At 52.0% G+C, this 20,695-nt stretch overlaps 1 protein-coding gene across 2 annotated transcripts in view; it reads right to left on the bottom strand.

Annotated features, from left to right (window-relative positions):
• Positions 1 to 20,695, bottom strand: part of SH3GL3 (SH3 domain containing GRB2 like 3, endophilin A3) — a 103,508-nt gene that overhangs the window by 63,018 nt on the left and 19,795 nt on the right. For both annotated transcript variants that reach the window (XM_087829235.1, XM_016215684.2), the window contains exon 2: positions 14,725 to 14,862. In XM_087829235.1, coding sequence (XP_087685361.1) covers positions 14,725 to 14,817 — 93 coding nt within the window. In that variant the 5' untranslated portion in view covers positions 14,818 to 14,862. The remainder of the gene's footprint in view (positions 1 to 14,724; positions 14,863 to 20,695) is intronic.

Raw genomic sequence — 20,695 nt, 5'->3', positions numbered from 1 at the left:
TTAGAGACATTTTAATTTCCCTAAATATCTTATCTTGGGTAGAACCCAGAGACCCCAAGTCACCGAGTGAAGAAGTAGGTAACATCAGGAGGGAGCGACTTAATGGAACTCGTTTCCACCAACAAGAACGGCTAACACTCGACACTTGCCACTTGCCAATCCAACTCTTTTCCAGGTAGCGACTCGCTGAGTCCTCACCAACCCTGTATACTGAGTACTGCTGTTCTCTCTGACTTAGGAAGAGAAACTGAGGCACAGAGAGATTAAGGAGCTTGCCGGAGCCAGAGCATTCTGGCTGGAGAGGATTGTTTGACGTGGTGGGGTTTCTCTCTCTTTTTTTCCTAAAAAAATGTGTTTTTTATTGATTTCAGAGAGAGGAAGGGAGAGAGAGAGAAACATCAATGATGAGAGTCATGGATCAGCTGCCGCCTGCACGCCCCCTGCTGGGGATCGAGGAGCCTGCACCCCGGGCATGTATCCTGACCGGGAATCGACCCGCAATCTCCTGGATCCTAAGTCGATGCTCAACCACTGAGCCATGCCGGCCGGGCCTCTGGGGTTCTCAGTACCCCAAGTGATGAATGAGGAATATGAGAGAGAGGCTTATTTGGGGAGGAGGGGGAGAGGTGGCCTTTAGAGGCTGTGCCCACCCTCCCCCTCCCCACAAAGGCGACTGGCAGAGAGCAGCTGGGAAACCAGGCGTGGGCCCAACTCGGGCTTTTCCCCTGAGGCCAGCCCTTGTCCCCAACTGGAGTCAGGCTCCTACTGGGAAAGGGAGTGTCTCCGAGACCCAGCCCTGATGTCCCAGCTCCTCTAAGACATTCCAGTGCCCAGAGGCTGAGTTAGTCACTTCCTTCTGAGGCTCCCTCAGCACTTGTACACCCCTTTGTGAGCGCGCTAGGCACACGCGGGGGCATCTTCCATCACCCACTTTCCAGGGACCTCCCTGAGGGCAGGAACTTACTTGTCCTTTGTTCCCCTGGTTCTGAGACAGCAACCAACACAGAACAGATGCTCAAAAAATGCCCAGGGGAACCGGAAATGGGATCACACACTGTCTTCATATTTCCCCAGGAGGCAAGTCTGCTATGAGTACACAGCAGCGACGGTGTAGGGTGCCCGTCACTCATTCGTTTCACATATGCCTATTATTATTTTTTTTAATCTTCACCTGAGGATATTTTTTCCAGGGCTTTTCAGAGTGGAAGGGGGAGAGAGAGTGAAAGAGAAACACCGATGTGAGAGAGACACAGCCACTGGCTGCCTCCCGCACAGACCCGGACAAGGGTGACCCTGCACCCGAGGTACATGCCCGTGGCCAAATGAAACCTAGGGCCCTTCAGTCTGCAGGCCGATGTTCTAACCGCTAAGCCACACCGGCCAGGGCTGCCAGTTGATTATGTCATCGTCACTACGATGGTGACTGCTTTTCTTTACTGTCATCCATCTAAGTAATTCTGATCTGTGAGACATAGTAAAGCACACAGCTGGGAGAGAAAGAGTGAGCGGCTCAGTACAAAACGGGGACGTTTCTGGGAAGAAATTCAGACGCTACAGATTAGAAATAACAGGCACGCCCCGGCCGGTGTGACTCAGTGGTTGGAGTGTCGGCCAGCAGGGTGAAGGGTCCCAGGTTCGATTCCAGCCAAAGGCATGTACCTGGGTTGCAGGCTCGATCCCCAGCCACGGTCGGGGCACGTGCGGGAGGCAGCCCATAAACGTGTCTCTCTCACATCGATGTTTCTCTCTCCCTTCCATTCTCCCTGAAAAGCAACAGGGAAAATATCCTCGGGTGAGGGGGAAAAAAATTGGGAAAAATAACAGAGACTGCTGTTCGTTTGTTCCGAGGTGACTCCAGAGACCTGCAGAATGAATGGTAGGAAAAAAACTCAAAACACGGAGTTTGGGTCCATCGCCCAGGGGGCCAGACTGGATCAGGGCTGTGCCCCGGCCGCCCCACCTGAGGCAGCCCCGTGGTGAGCACCGTGCCCAGGCTGCGGGGCGGAAAGGGAATTACTTACTAATAACGGGTGGGGATGAGCAGCAGGAAAATGTTACAGGGCTTGTTGGGCCTCGCCCAGGCCCCACCCAGTTTAGTCAACGACTTCTGAACCCAGACAGCGTTGCAGGAGCACAGTGGAAGGTTGTACCTGGGGCTGGAAAATGAAAGTGTCAGCTGGTTCCTGCAGTGACACACACGCAGCCGTCCACCAGGAAAGACATGCCGCCCCCAGCAAGGGTGGTCTTCCATTGTTGTTAATCCTTGCCTGAGGATATTTTTCCCATTGCTTTTCTTTTTTTTTTTAATTTATCTGTGTTGCTGGAATTATTACAGATGCCCCCCTCTCTCCTTATTTTTTTTCCCAGATCAGATGGAAGGGAGGGAGGGAAGGAGGGAGAGAGAGAGAGAAACAGAGAGAAACATCAATGTGGGAAAGACACTGATTGGTTGCCCCCCTCACACAACTGGGGCGGAAACCTGCAGCCGAGGTATGTGCCCTTGACTGGGAATTGGATCCATGACCTTTTGGTCCAAAGGCTGACCCTCTAACCACTGAGCCACGCAGGCCAGGGCGGCAAGAAAGACCTTGAGAAGATCTGTCCTGAAGAACATCCAGCTGTTCCACTGTGCACACACACTGCACTCACCACACATAGCACACACACAGCACATACACACACTCACTACACACACCACGAGTGGCTGACCGAATCTCGTCCCCTCCCTTTAAACAGAAGAACTCAGGTAACAGCTCCAATAAGAGCCACGTCAGGGGCAGTCACTGTGGAAGTCTCTCCGCCAGGATGAGACTCAACCTCCACGGGCATGTGCTGTGCGCGGCATTTTAAAACACAGTTCTCTAGGCACCCGAGATGCGAAAGTGTGTAAAACAAACAAAAGCCAATTAGCAACAGCATCGGGGAGCTGCTGCCTGGGGGCGGGGGGGTTGGAATGCAGGGGAGACCCTGGGGAAGCACACAGCGGGTCCCTCGGGTGGTGCTTCCTGAGGCCTGGCTCTGACCTGTTCTGAGGACCTCCGGTGGCCTCGCGGGCAATCTTAGCACAGGCAGGGTTTGCGAGCCCGTGTCCCATGCGCCAGGCCCGGCTCACAGCTGTGTTTCATTTGGCTGGAGCAGTACATACATTTTTTTTTTAAAGCTGGAAATCTGTACATAGGCTACGTGCTTTCCAGTTTACTGCAGTCCTCACTGCTCCCAATCACCTCACACTGGGTTTGCCTACATGTGACCTGCCGGGCCCTCTGTGTGCATCTGGGTCTGCGATCCCTAGACCCTGGTCTCTGGTTCTCAAACTTGGCTGCCCAGTGGAATAACTGAAGGGAGCTCTCAAAAGTATCCGTGTCTGGGTCCCAGCACCAGAGATTTTGACTTAATTCTGAGGTGCAGGCTGGGGAGCCGTTTTAAAGGCACCCCTACCCACACCCCCAGACGATTCTAATGGGTAGCAAAATTTGCCCTTGGGGGAAGCAAACTGGATGGAGCGTTCCAAACTGTCTTGGGACAGTTATAACCTAAGTCGTCCCACTAATTAATACAGACGCACCATTGCCTGTAATTTCCTCTTAGCCGCGGCTGTTGACGTCCACACTTTGCCCCTTACTCTGCGGATCGCTTTTAATGTTGTTGAATTTAGAAATTATGGGTTTAATATTCAAATTTAGTGAGTTATCCAAAGACTTTTATTTGACCTAATTTTGGTTCCACGTCCCAAAGTGGATACATCATCGGAAGGAGCATTATTGGCCCAGCGGACATGGTTCACCAGTTGAGCATCGTCGACCTATGAACCAGGAAGTCACAGGTTCAATTCCCAGTCAGGGCACGGTCCTGGGTTGCAAGTTCGATCCCCAGCAGGGGGCATGCAGGAGGCAGCCGATCAATGACTCTCTCATCATTGATGTTTCTCTCTCTCCCTCTCCAGAAATCAATAAAAAAATATTTATTTAAAAAAAAAAGTTTGAGTAACAAGGCCTTTTTGGATCAGAAGTTTAGCCTTCCCTTCAGCAGGCACTAAGGTGTGGTGTGGCCAGAGTGGACATGGACCACCCAAACACTGAGAGTCAAGGCCGTGGCCCTCCAGCTCAAAAGACAGGCCAATGGTTTTCTTCTTGTAAGGCCAGAGGAAAGCAGTCACTGCCTAAACCTGCCTGAGCCCCACCCCCCTAGGTGTCCCGCCGCTTTGTCCTGTGACTTTGGGCAAGTCACCTCGCCAGACTGTGTCTTCTTTCTTCGCCTATAAAACAGAGACGGGTAAAACCCTGGTGCCCTGAGGGCATTCCTGGCACTAATGAAGGCTCGTAAAGGGCTTTGAGGTCCTCCGGATGAAAGTGTCTTCAGAACAGTAAAGCCTGATGATTATGCGTCGACTGTGACATTCCCATGAAAACCCCGGTCAGGCTCCTACCCCACCTCTCCGTGAAGATTTAATAGCACGGAGTTGTAATAAGTCCTTAAAGGACAGAGACCTCCATTACCCGTACAAACTACGCCGCAGCAAACTAGTATATTAAGGGCTATTATCATGAATAATTAAGGCCAGGTTCCACCGACAGATTAATGAACCAAGCGTATGTTGGCGAGGCAGGGAATTTTCATTATGGCCCCCCCCCGCCCCCCAACCAGCTAATGTCACGAAATTCATTTAGTCTCAGGGGCATGGGTTCTGGGGTTTACGTCACAAGATGGGTTTGCAAAGGGAACTTCTGGGGGATACTTATGTATCTACCGTAAGAAATAAACCCAGGGAGAGGTCTCGTCTTAGTAACAAAGGAAGGAAGCTCATTAATGACAAGGAAGGGCCCCCTGCTGGGGATCGAGCCCGAAACCCGGGCATGTGACCGGGAATCGAACCGGCGACCTCCTGGTTCTTAGGACGATGCCCCACCACGGAGCCATGCTGGCTGAGCCCTCAAGTTCTTTCATTTACATTTCCTCTCCCTCCCACCCTGTAGGGCTCGCGGACAAGTCCTGGGCAGTTCGCTAACAGCTGCCATTTCCATCAAATAGGATTTTAATAAAAGGATCATTGCTCAAGTTAGATTCTGCTGTTGACTTGGGAGAGTACTAGATAATTTAAGTGGCAGGGTCTCCTTATAAAGCTGGCTATTCTTTCTAAACCCTCAAGGACACTGCGAAAGAGCTTTTAAAAATTACTATTTTTTTATTGCTTGTGGCACCTATAATACGGGGTCCTGCTTTGAGGGTGGGTGAGGAATCTTTTGCAGTTTGTTTTGCTTTAAATGTATTTGATCCCAGCTCAGATTTATGTTGAAAACATTTTTTAAAAAGCGCATGCACTCCCAGTGGTGTTGGATGCCAGGAAACGAGTTCATTCCGCAAGGAGCGAGCTTTCAGCTCTGTCCTTTGTGACAGATTCCAGAGCGTCTCTACCTTAAGGCAGGCGGGTCACTGGGCCGTTCCTGTGACCCCCCCTAACCTGTACCAGGCTGCCGGCAAGCACTCCTGTCAGCTCTGTTTACTCTGGCAAGACTGATGGCATCCAGGTGGATTTCCCAACCCCTGAGCCTCCTCACGCTTGGCCCCCACCCCTCCGCAGCCCATGACGAGGGCTGTTGCGTTTGCCAATTGAATAGTTAGGCAGTGAGTTGGATTTTGCTCCAAAGTTAAACCACTCGATTTAAGCTTCTGATGGGTGCAGGGCCATCTCCCCCCCCCCATTTCTCTATCCTGCCCCCCCATCAGCCCTGCCAGGGAGTCCCCGGCCTCCGTGCTTGTTACTGCCCCTGCACCCCTGGGTGAAGTCACTGGCCTGGGAGGGCTGTACTGTTGGGCAGATAATCCTGTTAAGCATCTGGAGGGCCTGGCGGGGAGATGCTTGGCTCAAGAATGTCAGGAGGAGATGGGATGGTGCTGGAGGTGGGCTCCTGGCTCGGCGCTGAGGGAAAACAGGCTGCTGCCCTGGTTGACATCAGCCTTGGGCCTGCCGGCTGGTGATAAGCAGCTCACCATGAGGACTAATTAGGAGAGGATGGCGGTTTGAGCACCAACGTGTGTTGTTAGCTCCTTGGCCATGGCAGTAGGCACTAGGGGCACAAGTAAGGCCCCGGTCCTGGGTGACCTGTGCGGAGGTGGGGGAAGGGAGGGGTGACGTTACAGGACAGGAAAGCAGACGCTAAAATAACCTGGTATGGAATCCAGACGGGAAATGATCCCTGGAAGTGGGGTGGAAGTCGAGGTGCTTGAACGGAAAAAAGGGACCAGGCCAGGGAGGACACAAGGGTGTTCCTGACGGGAGAAGTGACAGAAGCAAAGGTAGGGAAGAGGGAATTAATAAGCCCACTGACGGCTACAGAGGGATACCAGAGTTCACAGGAGGCGGAACAGAAGAGAGAGGCTGGAGAGCCAGGTGGGCCAGGTGAAGAGGGCCTTGAGTGCGAGGCAGAGGGCTCACTCAGCAGGCTGAACGAAAATCGCTCTGGAGGGATTAGCCAGGAAGGTGGGAGGGTGACATGATCCAGGTGGTGTCTGAGAAAAATTATTCTGGCATCGGTGCATAGGTGGGAAGAGACGGCAAGCAGGAAGCCAGTTGACTGCAGTAACCCATACAGGATTTGATAAGGGCTGGGTGGTGGCTGCTTAACCTATTCATAGTCTAGAGCCCTCTTCAGCCCTTACCCTCCACACCCCTTTCACTGTTAACTTCTTTCATCCCTCTGGTCTTGCTTGAATGACACTTCCTCCAGGGAGACCTCCTTGATTGATCCCAGATTAGGCAGGCTCCCCCTACTACAGGCTCCCATAAAAGCCCACTTACTTTATCATAATTACCTCATTGTGGTTTTGAGGGGGGTGGGAGTGGTAAAAAAATATATAAAATTTAGCATCTTAACTATTTCTAAGGATACAGTTTAGTCATGTTAGGTATATCTGCATTTTTGTGCAACCATCATCACCAGCCATCCCCAGAATTCTTTCTTCTTGCAAAACTGAAACTTTGTCCCCACTGCACTGTCACTCCCGCACCCTCCACCCCAGCCCCTGGTAGCCACCATTCTACTTCCTGTCTCTCTGAATTGACCGCTCTCGGGGACTTCACATAATAAACAGAATCATATAGTTGTGTCTCTTGTGACAGGCTGTTTCACTTTAGCATAATGTCAAGGGTCATCCATGTGGAAGCACATGAAAACATTTCCACCCTTTTTGAGGTGAAACAATATTCCACTTTTTATATATACGTAATGTACACGTAACATCACATTTTATTTACCCAGTCATCAGTTGATGACCACTTGCAGACTTTAAAAAAATAATCATAATAATACAATGGCCCTGGCTGGTTTGGCTCAGTAGTTAGGGCATTGGCCCCAAGGACCGAAGGGTCCCGGGTTTGATTCCGGCCAAGGGCACGTACCTCGCTTGGTTGCAGGCTCGATCTCCGGCCCCCAGTCGGGGCATGTGCAGGAGGAAACCAATCAACATGTCTCTCTCTTCCACTCTCTCTGAAACGCAATAGAAAAATATCCTTGGACGAAGAGTAAAAAAAATAATAATACAATGGACTCTGCTAGATCAGGACAGAATTAGAACATCAGAGTGTTCTTGTGATAGGGGTAAGTACTGAGAGGGAGATTGGCTTGTCAGAGCTGCAATATAGTAGGATTAGCAAACCAGGAAACAAGATTTATATCACATCCCCAGAATTTAGGAACGTGAACCCATCGATCCCTTCTCTATCCTGCCTGTAGCACAAGGCCGGGTACTGAAGACTTCAGTTTATCTGATTCCTCCCGCTTTAAACGGCCAAAGTGTATGGGTGAGGAGTGAGAACATGCCATTTCTCCCGGCCACGTGTTCCCAGCATCCTCCATTCTGTGGCACCATCTGTCGTCTCAGGATAGGCATGGGCTGGCTGAGTGGGGCCAGTCCTCTTGGCTACAGGACCCTAGAGGCTCTCACAGAACCAGAAATGTAGTTCTCTATGACTCCATCTCATTGGCCACTAGAGCCTGGATTTAGCTCCTCATACGAGCCCTTTCTGTCTCAATGCCCGTCCGTTCTGGGCTCCCTGCACCTCATGTTAAAACGCTGGACAGGAGTCATTCCTCTAGAGCAGGACCATGGGGATAAGGCAAGTCTCTGAAAAGTTTTTACCTTGCGGCTGCAGGCACGTCAGTGTGGGGGAGGGCACACATGTGTGTACCCCCCCCACACACACACACACACATCCTGGGGTAGGCCAAGCACGGCAAGAGGAGAGGTTGCGCTTACACCTGGGTGACTGTGGGACAGAAAGGAGAGGTTATGAGTGGCATCACCTCAAATCCTCCCCCTAGTCATCAGCAGGGACTTCATCTCAGGATGAAGAGAAAAAAATTAAAGCCAAGGACAGATGACCCATTACAAAGTGTTACGCCTACAGTGAAGACCACTCACCAATAAGAGCAAAAGCCAAAGGGTGGGGGGAACAGAAAACCACATCAGTTCAGAATCCTCACACAGCTTTACTATCGTTCCAGGGTGAGAGCAAAATAAAGGCCTTTTCAGATTTGCAGACTCTAAGGGCATCTTCCATCCCCAGGTCCTTGCTGAGAAGACTACTAAAGGGTCTCCTTCAGTGAGAAGTGAACCCACAGGGATGGAAATGGGTGCAAAGAATGCCCCCCAAATAGGGGAAAACATATTGGTAGGTTAACTGTGGAGTATAAATGTGGGCCAGAAGTTAACCTGAAGATGCATAAGGCAAAAAAGGAGATGTCGAAACACGGGAAAACAAAGAGGTAATTCACCGGTGTCAATAGGGAAACAACCTGATCTGTCGGAGACTGTCTTTGTCCGGCCATTTGGCAGAGGAGGGATGAGTGACCTGCACCTACTGACTGATTTATACTCCGTAAGATATTCCAAGGAAGACTTGGGTTCGCTACCCTGTAGCTATTCCTGGACTAGTCTTCATTTTCAGATCCAGGAACTTCCTAAGGGAATCGTTGGCAAGCTCTTGATTGAACCTTTGGCACTAGTCCCAGGTAGAGCTCTCGATGTTCAAATGAATCATGGGATGTGGGTGTTTTTGGGGTTGGTTTGTGTGTGTGTTTTCTGGTGTGTGTTTTTTAAAGCAATCCAGTCCCTCGAGTCTTCCAGACAAACATGATAAAGACTTTTAGAAAAACTCAGACTTTAAGGGAAATGGAAGGCAGGACCTCGGAAAAAGATTCTGCAGCACTAAACAGTACGTAAGATCCCAAAGGGGCATCTTCCTTCTCAGGGCAGTTAACTTGAAGATAAAGCTGCTTTATATTCCTAAGGAGATGAAGGAATTCATTAAGTCGGTCAGTGGACGGGTCAGCAGAAAACGAGAATGCAACAAAATTACACCCATAATAGCGGAAACCGGGTCTTCATTAAAAGCAGTAAGAGCAGAATGAAATGTACAGAGAATCTATTCATCCAAACAGAAGATAACGTCAGGAATGATACACTAAATGCCAAATGAACCAATATAAAATATTTTAAATCAAGTTCGACGACAAATGATATAAAGAACAGGATGCTGGCCCGGCGGCGTGGCTCAGCGCTTGAGCATCGACCTAGGAACCAGGAGATCTCGGTTCGATTCCCGGTCAGGGCGCATGCTGAACGCAACCGGTCGATGTTTCCCTCTCACGTCAGTGTTTCTCTTTCTCTCTCTCTAAGCACGTCCTTGGGTAAAAGAGAGACTGACTATACAATAAAGAGAGATTATTACTAATAGGGTCCCAGAGGGTGTGCTTGGTGGGGGAAGAGGGAAGCACCACCCTCTAAGATGGGAGGAAGAGAGATTAAAACTGGGTGTGCGCACATATTCTGGTTAACTCATGAAGGAAATGAAAGAGACACCCATGGAAATCTGGGGGGCTCTGGGAGGTGGGGGAGACTTGGAATTCGTGGACACACCAACTCCGTCATCATTTTGCTCCTCTGTCAACACTCAGTCTATGTGTTGAAGCTGGTGATAGTACTGAATCCAGGTTTAGAGTTTGGTCACTGGACGCTGCAGAGGGACAGCGGTGCCAGGGAATTATGGGTCCCTGGGGAGAGTAATTTGAATGGTAAGAAACTGGGTTTGGACTCCATAGGTAAGAAAGAGAGACCAGGAGGGAACTGATGCATTGAGGCGCAAGAGGGATCAGGAAACCGGAGGTTTCCACAGGACCCAAGTTGGAGCGAGGTGTGAGAAAGGGAAGGGAGGCTGAAGCCCGATGGGGTCCGAGGATTGGAGGGCTACGTTCTTAGACGGGCAGACCCCGTGAACATTTAAATCCAGGAATTAATGATGATCCAGGTGGGGCAAGTTCTAAGCCAACCTCTACTGTCAGCAGGGAATGACAGGAAACGACCAGGAAGTGACAGCGCCACTGAGGGGCGGCTGGTGGGGACAGAGACTGTGTCTGCTGTGTCCTCAGGCACCCGCACAGTGCCTGAGCCACAGAGGGCACTCGGTGTTAAGAATCACCCGTGGAATTAACGACGACTTTAATCCATCTCCCTCACTTTACAGATGAGAAAAGCTGAGGCTCCGAAACATGCAATATGTTGCTCCAAGTCACACAGCTAAGAATTCAGCTAGGCGGAGCGTCCCACCTCCTTCCAGAAACCACACCGAATGTGCATTTCCTTCCCAGTCTTCCCGGAGGCGACGGATGATTTTATTATTTTATCATCTCAGCACTATTTAAATGGCATTTGTCATCCCTTGGGTGCTGGGGTGGAGTGCCGCAAGGTCGAACAAATAAAGGGAGTGGTTAAAAACAAAACAAAACAATCTTTCTTTGAGGCCTAGGCAGGCGGTTTACTCGATTATTGGAAATACATCAGGTGTATTTTCAGGGCATATCCGAGGAAGCTGGTCCTGTAACCATGCCCTCACCAGCGCGCCAACATCTCGTCCCTCTCTCCTCTCCTGGCGCTGTGGTCTCATCTTCTTTGTTAAGACTCAGAAAATCAGAAACAAACACACACACACACACACACACACACGGCCCATAGCTGTCTGCCACAGTCGCTATAGATTTCCCCCACAGACTTTGCAGAATTAAACAAATTAAAGAAATCAATTAGCCTCCACCTATGTCTGAGGCCGTTACAGCTTTCCTGACTATTATCCTGAAAGAAAAATTAAAATACCTCCCCCAAAGGCTATTGTCCGTTACAGAATCCAAACTGAAGGGGGGGGGGGTGTGACATGCTCCTCTTTCCCACTGGACCCAAATTTCAAAGCTTCCAACGTGTGGTAAATCTGACCAAAGATAAAGATTTGCAGGTGTGTGTTTTGTGTGTGTGTTATTTTTTGGGTTTTTTTTTTTTTTTTTTGCATAAAAGCAAAGAAGGGCAGATGTATCTGAAACGTGCTTCTAACCAAATGGGACATCTGCAACCCATTAGGGGGTGTCCTGAAGAGGGAAAGTGAGAGGGGAGGCTCGGGCAGAAACCTGCTCTGCAGAAACGCAAGTGAGAAGATGTGTGCGGACCCGTCTTGTCAGGATCTGAGGGCACCGAGGTTCTAAGAGAGGCTGCTTTTCCAGGGGTGAACTTACATCTCTGCCAAATAATCCGGTTCCCTTTTTTTTCTTTCTTTCTTTTTTTTCTTTCCTTCCGTCATGTTATCTTTGAAACACCAGTGCCTTCTCTTTACTCAAGTGTGTACCTCCATGTTTTACTATTTAACACTTGGCAGCCGCCTCGCGGAAAGAGAACACCCTCTCCTCTTCGGATGTGCGGGCAGTCCTTCCCCGACGCGCACAGGGAGCGGTCCGTGCCCTGACTCGGCTTCTCACGCTCCCACAGAACAAAGCAGAGCTGTCACCACGGGCATGACTTACAGGTGACTCACTGGCTGTCACGTGCCCTGTTTCAGACTCCCAGGAAAACCACTAACTTTTATTAATGTGTGTGTGTGTGGCAAAGGCTGTCGTTGCAAAATACCCACAGAGGTGAAAAGGATTCCGGGGTGGGGGGGTAAGGGGGGTGCGATCCTAGAATGGACATTACCAAAGTCACTGGCCCTGGCAGGTTTGGCTCAGTGGTTACAGCGTCGGCCCGAGGACTGAAGGGTCCCGGGTTTGATTCCAATGGTCAAGGGCACGTATCTCGGTTGCAGGCTCCATCCTGGGCCCTGGTCGGGGCGCATGCAGGAGGCAACCGGTCAGTGTGTGTGTGTCTCTCTCCCTTCCACTCTCTCTGAAAAGCAATGGACAAAATATCCTCTGGTGGAGATTGAAAAAAGTCACTGGGTTTTTATTAACATACAGGATCTACGTATGCCCAGGGCTTGCATTTGGTCCCCTGACGGCAGAGGGTACCTGCCACTGATGCCGACATGTTGCATCGCTGACAAGACACACTCAGGGAAGTTTAGCATCAGGCTTGGGTGTGTTTTCAGTTCGGGATTTACAACTATGCCCATCATTCTTCCTCGGACAGCCGTCCCCTCCTTGGTTTCGGCAATCTTGGCTGCTGAAACCCGAAACGCAGGGCACAGTGCACTCCCCTCTGGGTAGCAGGATCTGCAGGCGTTTTGCTCTCTTCAACACCTGGCCCTGTGTGAGAGGTGGAGGGACAGGAACCGTTTTCTGCCACCAAAACCCTACATGCTACCTTTGGAATGGCCTCATCTCCTCTCTCTCTCTCTCTCAAGAGGGAATAATAGCCCTGGGGCTAGAGGGGAAAAACTGGGACACCTGGGCCAGGTCCGAGGCAGGCCAGCTGCGCCCCCAGCAGGCAGCTGTGGTGGGGGTGGGGTGGGGGGAGTGCAGCCTTGGCCCCAAATGCTGCTTAGTCAGGCTCCACTGCCTAGCTGCGCGGCAGATGTGCCCAGACCTGCCACCACCACCAGGTGTCTGTGTCTGGGCGGGGAGGTGACGGAGCAAAATGTGACTCTTGTCTCCTGGTGTTTCCAGACACTGTCCTCGGAGGAATGCGCAGGACTCAGGCGAGGCCACCTCAGAAGGCCTGTGACATCAGTGGCTCTCCACCCACCCTGTCCGGTCAAAAGCCCTGCCCCAGTGGCTCTCACAAGGCCTTCCTCCCAACAGCCCCAGGGCTGGCTCCTCTCCTAGGCCACCGATGGCTCAGGTGGAAGCCACTACCCACTGGCCCTGCTGTAATACACCGTTCCCATCAGCAGTGCCCAAACCTCTAGAGCTAAAGGTATTCTGTTTTTCTTTTTAACACAATGATTAAAAAATACTTTTAATTTTAAAAAAATTTTTTTCAAGCTCATTTGTTCCCCTGGGGAAGAATTTCTTGGGAGAGTTAAGTTTCTCCCATAATTCCATATTTACCAGAATTATGAACAGCTCCAGGGAGTCTTACCAGGGTTTAAATATAGGGAAAGTTTACCAGCCTATTAACGGACTCTGAATCCAGCACAACAAGGCTGCTAATTTCTGGGTGGCTTTTGAGAATTCATTGTTTTATTTCTTTTTATTTATTATTATTCCTATTATTTTAATCCTTACCTGAGGACATTTTTTTTCCCCATTGCTTTTCAGAGAGAGAAAGAAACATCGATGTGAGAGAGGCATGTCAATTGGTTGCCTCCCGCACATGCCCCGACCGCAGGTGGGGAATCGAACCTGCAACCAAGGTACGTGCCCTTGGCCAGAATCAAACCCGGGACCCTTCAGTCCGTGGGCCGATGCTCCAACTGGCCAGGGCTATTTTAAATTTCTTTAATTAAAAAAAATTTCTTTTTCAATTGCAGTTTGTTCACTATTATTCTGTATGAGTTTCAGATGCACAGCATGGCGGTTGGACAATCGTGTACTTTACAAAGTGGTCCCCCTGACAGTTTAAGTCCCCACCTGGCCCCAATATGTAGAGATTATCAGATTGCTGACTGTGTTCCCTGCGCTGTAATTTACTTCTCTGCGACTATCCCGTAGAGTCATTTGGAAGCTCAGCAGGGCCGTGAACAGTCCTCCTCCAGGAGCGATACTCTCTCCACAAATATTTATCACACACCTACTATATCTATAACATACTGTAAGTCCAGGCCTCGAGAAGACATCACTAGATCCATAGCTGAGGGTGTGAACGAACAGCACACTGGCCAGATTCAGCCCACAAAACAGACTTCGTCTGACTCACGCCGTACCTATCAAAAATTCACGCTAGTGGCCAACTTCTTTAGTATCTATCAGGATATTTCTAGCTCCTCTTGAAAACTCGGGAAATCTGGCAAAACAGAGCCCACATTCCCAGCTGACGACAAGCAGAGTAATGGCTACCCGCTCCAGACAGGCACCGACTCTCCGTTCACACGGTCCCCCCAAACCTGGTCAGCCCCTGGGCATCTGCTGTGGTTTTTCGGGATGGGCAGGCCCCGCGCACCCACCCTGGGAAACAGAGTGATCCCAGCAAGACTCTCATTTCCGATGAGCTGCTCTGTGCCTCCCCAAGAACAGATCACAGTGATTTTCTGATTCTGGGTCTTCTCAACGTTTCCCCTCCTCCCCCTCCTTTTTTCATAAATATATATTTTTAAATCCTTAGTGTATTGCAAAGTTAGAAATGACATTTTTAGTTTCAGTGCCCACTACCCTGAGGAACTCGTCACAGAAGGAATGCAGCAAGGCCGAGATGCGCAGAAGCAGGAGGTGAGGGCGACAAGAGCAGGGTGGCACTCGGGGATGCCCCCTCTGCCCAGATGGAGAAGCTGAGGCCCAGAGAAGGGAAAAGCCACACCCGGGTCCCAACACTGACCAGCAGGAGAACCGAAGCGTGTCCTCGATGTTCCGTACCCAGCTGGTGGCGTGTTTTTTTGCCCCATACACAGGGGTGGTTTCTCCGTCCCATTTTCTGCTTACACGTTTCCAAGGGGTGACAAGAAGTCCGTCAGATCTGGGAAGAAACGCAAGGAATGACTTTAGTCACATCTAAGTGAGCCTGCAGACGATTGACTGGCAATTCTCACCTAAACCTACCAGTCCCCTCTATGGGGGTCGACACTGTCACACTGGAAGAATTCTCAATCCCGATAGAGTGTTGGGAGGGGCAGCCTGTTTTCATGCTCCCCAATTACGTATCGCCAAAAATCTCCCCCGTACGTGTCACCAGGAACAGCGCGAAACAGGTTCACCCCGGTATCTGTTGCTAGTGGGGAGTTTCACTGAGACAAATCTAATTCGTCTGCAGCAAACGCAAAGCGACTGACCAAAACCCTCAATAGGACACATTAAAGGTATGTATGTGGGCCAATCCCCGGGACTTAAGACATTTTGGTGTATTTATAATGAGCATATTACGGCCGTTCAATAATCCTGTGGCCAAGAGCTCTTCCGGTAGCAAATTTAAATTAATCCCAAAAAATATCAGTTTTCCGTGCAGCGGAAAGGGAGGGAGGGAAGACAGCAAGTGTCTCATGTGGCCCTACCCACCTGTCCATGGGTTAGTTTCATGCACGATTTTAATTTTTTTTTCTAAATATGTCCATATATATATTATTGATTTCAGAGAGGGAGAGGGAGAAGGTGAGAGAGAGAGAACCGTCAATGACGAGAGAGTCATGGACCGGCTGCCTTCTGCCGCCGGGTACTGGGCATCGAGCCGGCAGCAACCCGGGCCTGTGCCCGCCCGGGACTCGAACCCGTGACCTCCTGGTTCCTGGGCCGACGCTCAGCCTGTGCACCGCGCCGGCCGGGCTCAGCCCCTTTTAAACATGAGACCCTGAGGCCAGAGGCCAACTCCTCAGCCAGCGTCCCGCTGCGGGGACCTGCGGCCAAGGCACCCTGACTCCAGACCCGGGCTTTGTGGGCCACACTCTCAGCACAGGCGCCCTGAGGCGGAGCGGGCCCGGGACGCGGACGGGACACCCCGGCTGGGGGACCAGCAGACCCGGGCGGCAGACACAAGCGCCTGGGGCGCCAGGAGAGGCCAAAGCTCAGGGGTGCGGAGCGGAGGGGGCGCAGGGACGGCTTCAGGGAGGCGGTGACATGAGGGGGAAGCTTCGAGGGGTGCGCGGTGTTGCAAGGGCAGGGGACGGGGGGCACCCGTGGGGTGGGCACCAGCTAAGTCGGGGGCGGGGGCAGGGGCAGGGGCCTTCCCCCCCCCAGGGCCGGGTCGGGGTGGGGGTGGGGTGAGGATGGGGGTGGGGGTCAGGGTGGGGGTCGGGGTGGGGGTCGGGGTGGGGGTGGGAGGGGGTGGGGGTCGGGGGTGGGGGTGGGGGTCAGGGTGGGGGTCGGGGTGGGGGTCGGGGTGGGGGTGGGAGGGGGTGGGGGTCGGGGGTGGGGGTGGGGGTCAGGGTGGGGGTCGGGGTGGGGGTCGGGGTGGGGGTGGGAGGGGGTGGGGGTCGGGGTGGGGGTCGGGGGTGGGGGTGGGGGTTAGGATGGGGGTGGGGTCAGGGTGGGGGTCTGGGGTGGGGGTGGGGTCAGCGTGGGGTGGGGCGGTGGTCGGGTCGGGTGGGGGCGCCCACGGGCAGGGCTGCGCGTCGGGGTCTCAGCGCCTGTCGCCCCGCCCCCCAGGAGCGCGAGCCCCGGGCCCCAGGGCGACTGGGGGGGGCGCCCCTCTCCCGCGCGGGGCGGCCGCGGTCCGGGCGGCGGGAGCGGGCGGGGCGGCCGCGGGGAGACAGGCCGGGCGGGTCGCGTCGCCCGACAAGCGCCTTCAAGCCCGGCGGGGACACCTCCGCGCCGCCGGCAGGGCTCCGGGCCCCGGGCTCGGGGCGGGGCGGCGGGGCGGGAACCGGGCGCGGGGGGCGGGCGGGGCGGGGAGCCGCCCACTGAGCCGCGTCCCCCGACGGCCGCAGCTGGAGGCGCCGGGCGCCCGCCGAGCCGGGGCGGACGCGGCGGGACGCGCGGGGAGCCGGTCCGGCGGCCGCAGGATGGCTGAGGTAAGCGCGCGCCGGCCCCGGCCCCGGCCCCAGGCCACCTGCCCGCCGCCTGCGCCCGGGCTCCGCGGGGCTCCGGGTCCGTGGGGAGCGAGGCGCGCGGCCGGCGGGCCCCTGAGGAGCCCGCGGGGACAGGCGGCGGCGCTGCGTCCGCGCGAGAGGCGGGCGGCGGGCGTCCCCTCAGCCCGAGCGGCCGGCCGGGCGCGCGGCCCCGTCTCCTGAGGCGGCACCTGCGGGACGAGGCGCCGGGGCGCGTCCCCGTGTCCCCGTGTCCCCGCGTCCCCTCAGGGCGCCGTCGCCTCCCGGTCCCGAGGCGGCTCCCCGCGGGCGGGCTGGGCGCGGGGGCGCGGGGTCGGGAGCCGCCGCGTGTCCCGGGCGCCCCGCGAGGCTCGGCGTCACCGGGGGACGGGCGCGGGCTCCGGGACTCCCGCCGCCTCAGCGCCGCGACCGCGTCCCTCCCGCCCGGCCTGTTCGTGGCGGGCGCGGGGCGCGCGGGGACGGGGCGGCGCGTTTCGGGGCGCGGGGGACCAGGCTCGGCGGGTCCCCTCTTCCCGGCCGCGCTCGCTCACCCGGAGCCGGGCCCCCGCCGTTAACCCCGAGGGCGGGGCGGGCGTCCCGGGAACCCGGCCCCACGGACGGACGGACGGACGGACGCTGGGCAGCTTCGGGGCCGCGGCGCAGGTCCAGCAGCAAGTTACAAATATATATATATACTTGTTTTTAATTTATTCTCCTCACGGCGACAGGTCCGGGCCTGGCCGCGAGCGAACTGAGGCCGCGGGCGGGGGCTTGGGGTCTGGTGGTGGCCTCGGCGCCGGGTCCCCAGGTCTGCGCGCCGTTTGTCCCCAGGTCTGCGGGCGCCGCGGCCCTGGGTCTGCAGGTGGCGGGAGGACGCTTCCGCGCGTCCCGCGCAAAAAAAAAAAACCAAAACAAAAAAAACGTTTAAATGTTACGGCGGCGGCGTCTAAACCCTGCGGCGTCGGGTTTTGTTTTTGTTTTTTCGTTTTTGTTTTTTTTCTCTTTAAAGAGGCCACCGCTTTTGTTGGGATAAATCCTGATAAATAACTTTTTAATTTTCATTTATTTATTTATTTGTTTTAAAGAGGCCACCGCTTTTGCTTGGATGAATCCTGATAAATAACTTCTTTTCTTTTTCTTTTTCTTCTTATTTTTTGCTTTAAAGAGGCCACTGCTTTTGCTGGGATGAATCCTGATAAATAACTTTTTTTTTTCTTTCTTCTTCTTCTTATTTTTTGCTTTAAAGAAGCCACTGCTTTTGCTGGGATGAATCCTGATAAATTTGTTTGTTTGTTTGTTTGTTTGTTTGCTTTAAAGAGTCCACCACTTTTGCTGGGGTGAATCCTGATAAATAATTTTTTTTCTTTTTCTTGTTTTTTTTTTTTTTTTTTTTGGCATTCCTAAAAGAATGCGCTGTGAGCCCTCCTTTGATTTCTGGGCAGACTTTAGTGTCACCTAGAGGAGGAGGTCTTAGGGTGGCCCCTCAGTAGCCAGTGGGACTGGCTCCTGCTGCAGTTTAAGTGCTGGAGGGAGCTGGGGAGACGCTCACTTGGCGCCACCACCGCTGCTCCTACCTTGGGAGCCCCTGGTGACATCCCGACACCTGCGAAACTTAACGGGGAACCTCGTTGGTCCCTGTCAGTCCTCCAGGATGGAAATGGATTTAGCAACTGGTTAGAATTCACTGGTTAGAAATACTAACCGACGTGGAGCAATTGGCGTGGCATGGAGGGTTATTCATATTTTTTTTAATTTTATGTTTCTCTCATACATCAGTCCGGCCCACACCCCAGGCCCCTCACTCACATTCCTGCACCTCAGCATCATCAGCGTGGAAAGGAGGGTGATCCCAACCTATTGGGTGAGAAAAGCCCTATAGGTTCTCCCATGGGATCAATAAATAACTGATGTTTAATAAGCCATGCTCTTATCACTTACGAAGGCTTATGGATAAATATAAATGGGAAGACAATTGAAAAGTTCGGTTTGTCGGTGAAATTGAGCTGCAGTTGCACGGCAGGGTGAGGGGCAGAAGTGTCCTCCAGCTTTTCGTATGTGGCTTTAGAGGTTATTTTGACAGTGGCCGTTAAAGAGCTGCCCTGAAGGTTCCGGGAGGTAAATTACTTGCAGGAGGAGCACGCTTTACCCCAGGGTGAGTTTTCACCTCTACAGATGTCACTGGGAGAAAGGAGTGACTTTTCTCAGAAACAGCCCTGTTTAAAGAGAATTAGAAATACCCCAGCTAAGGTGAAAGCTCAGCGCCGAGCCACTCGTCTTTTTTATATCTAACATCAAGATTTACGGAGCCACTAAATTTTTAAAAACTTAACCTTCTTCTGAGTGTTCTACTACGGATTTCTAATTTTACTCATTCAGATATTCTGTTTTTCATGACTCATCTAAGAGATTGTTACGTTGGTTCTGTGCAGAAGGGGCATCTGGAAAAGTTTTAGCTTCTTTTCCCTTTTAAATCGGTTTCTACCTGAAAACCTTACTTCCTCTTATCTTGTCATTCTTTGAAGCCCTTTTTCCTAATTCTGGAAATTCCAACATTCCAGTGTGGCCCCATTTCTCTACCCGGACATACGCCTGTTTTATCCCCGAAAGGGATTGGTCTGAGGGGCCGTCTGGTATCCTGGTGAAGTACACGAAGAGGGTGGGTACAAGCAGAGCGCAGACCTGTGTCGCCAGGGTCCAGCTTGGGGCCTTCTCAGACTTGATGGAGTTGGAAGCAGACGGACTATGGCTATTGCCATCCACACGTGGACTCATTATAAACCCACCTAATAATGTATCGCAGGAGGACTCTGCCTTGGGGGGATGATAATTTCACTTAGCTAATGTGAGAGAAGAGAGAGGTAGAGAAATAAAGTGTCGTGAAAGCCAGGTCCAAGCAGCCCTGTGTCGAGAGAAACAGCTGTCTCAGGTAAACTCAAGTTCAGGCTGCTTTTTTTTTCTTTCTTCCTACAATTATATTAGCTTTTCTCTTGCAGATGATTTCCGTGGTCTTTCCCTGCACTCTCACAAACAACAAAGTTATTTCCCAGCTCTGCACCAGCTTCTCGAAGCATTGGACTTACTCTGTAACCCTCTGGTTGCTTCTTGCATTACTCAGTTACCAAGGTAGAAATTTTATACGGGCAACTCTAACGTTTCATGACACACCATGCTGAATTTTAAGACAGGGATCAGGATGGCATAATTAACTGTCTGGTCTTTTGAAAAACTTTGTTTTGAAAACCTAGGGGGTTTTTTGTTGTTGTTTCTTGTTTTCTTATACATACATACATATATATATATATATTTCTCATTAAGTCCCTAAAAGAAACGATTCCAAAATTGTGTTTAGAGATGTTCACAATTTCATCTTCATTTTGCATCGGTAGCAGTAGTGAAGTTGCACTGCTTGTGTAACTGGCCACCTTCGTTAAAATTATCCTAAAGTGTAAATGTCTTTTTTGTTTCTGTTTTTGTTTCCCCCACCCACCCACACGGACTGCGGTGTTCAGAACATGTGCAGTTAGCGGCCTTCTGTTTTTTGTTATCAAAGGTTTCTGAAGATTACCACTGAAATCTCCCAAACTTAGGTTATAAAAGAAAACTAACATATATATGTATGTCTCTCTTATATGTGTCTATCTTTTTTTGTTGTTGTTAGTTTTTTTAAAAAGCATTTGGTTTGATTTCTAAGATGATATTCGCACGTTTTTATATTTTTTGGTTTTTAGGACTATTAATTTTAAGAAAAAAGGCACAGCTGTTAAATTGTTTTGGCACACAGTTTATACTTTGATTTATAGAGATCAAAGGACAAGTATTTTCCCCATCACGTCT

The sequence above is a fragment of the Miniopterus natalensis genome, chromosome 22, assembly GCF_054644295.1.
Source record: "Miniopterus natalensis isolate mMinNat1 chromosome 22, mMinNat1.hap1, whole genome shotgun sequence".
Taxonomy (NCBI): Eukaryota; Metazoa; Chordata; class Mammalia; order Chiroptera; family Miniopteridae; genus Miniopterus; species Miniopterus natalensis.
Note: the sequence above shows the minus strand (reverse complement) of the source record. Positions and strands in the feature narration are given on the sequence as shown.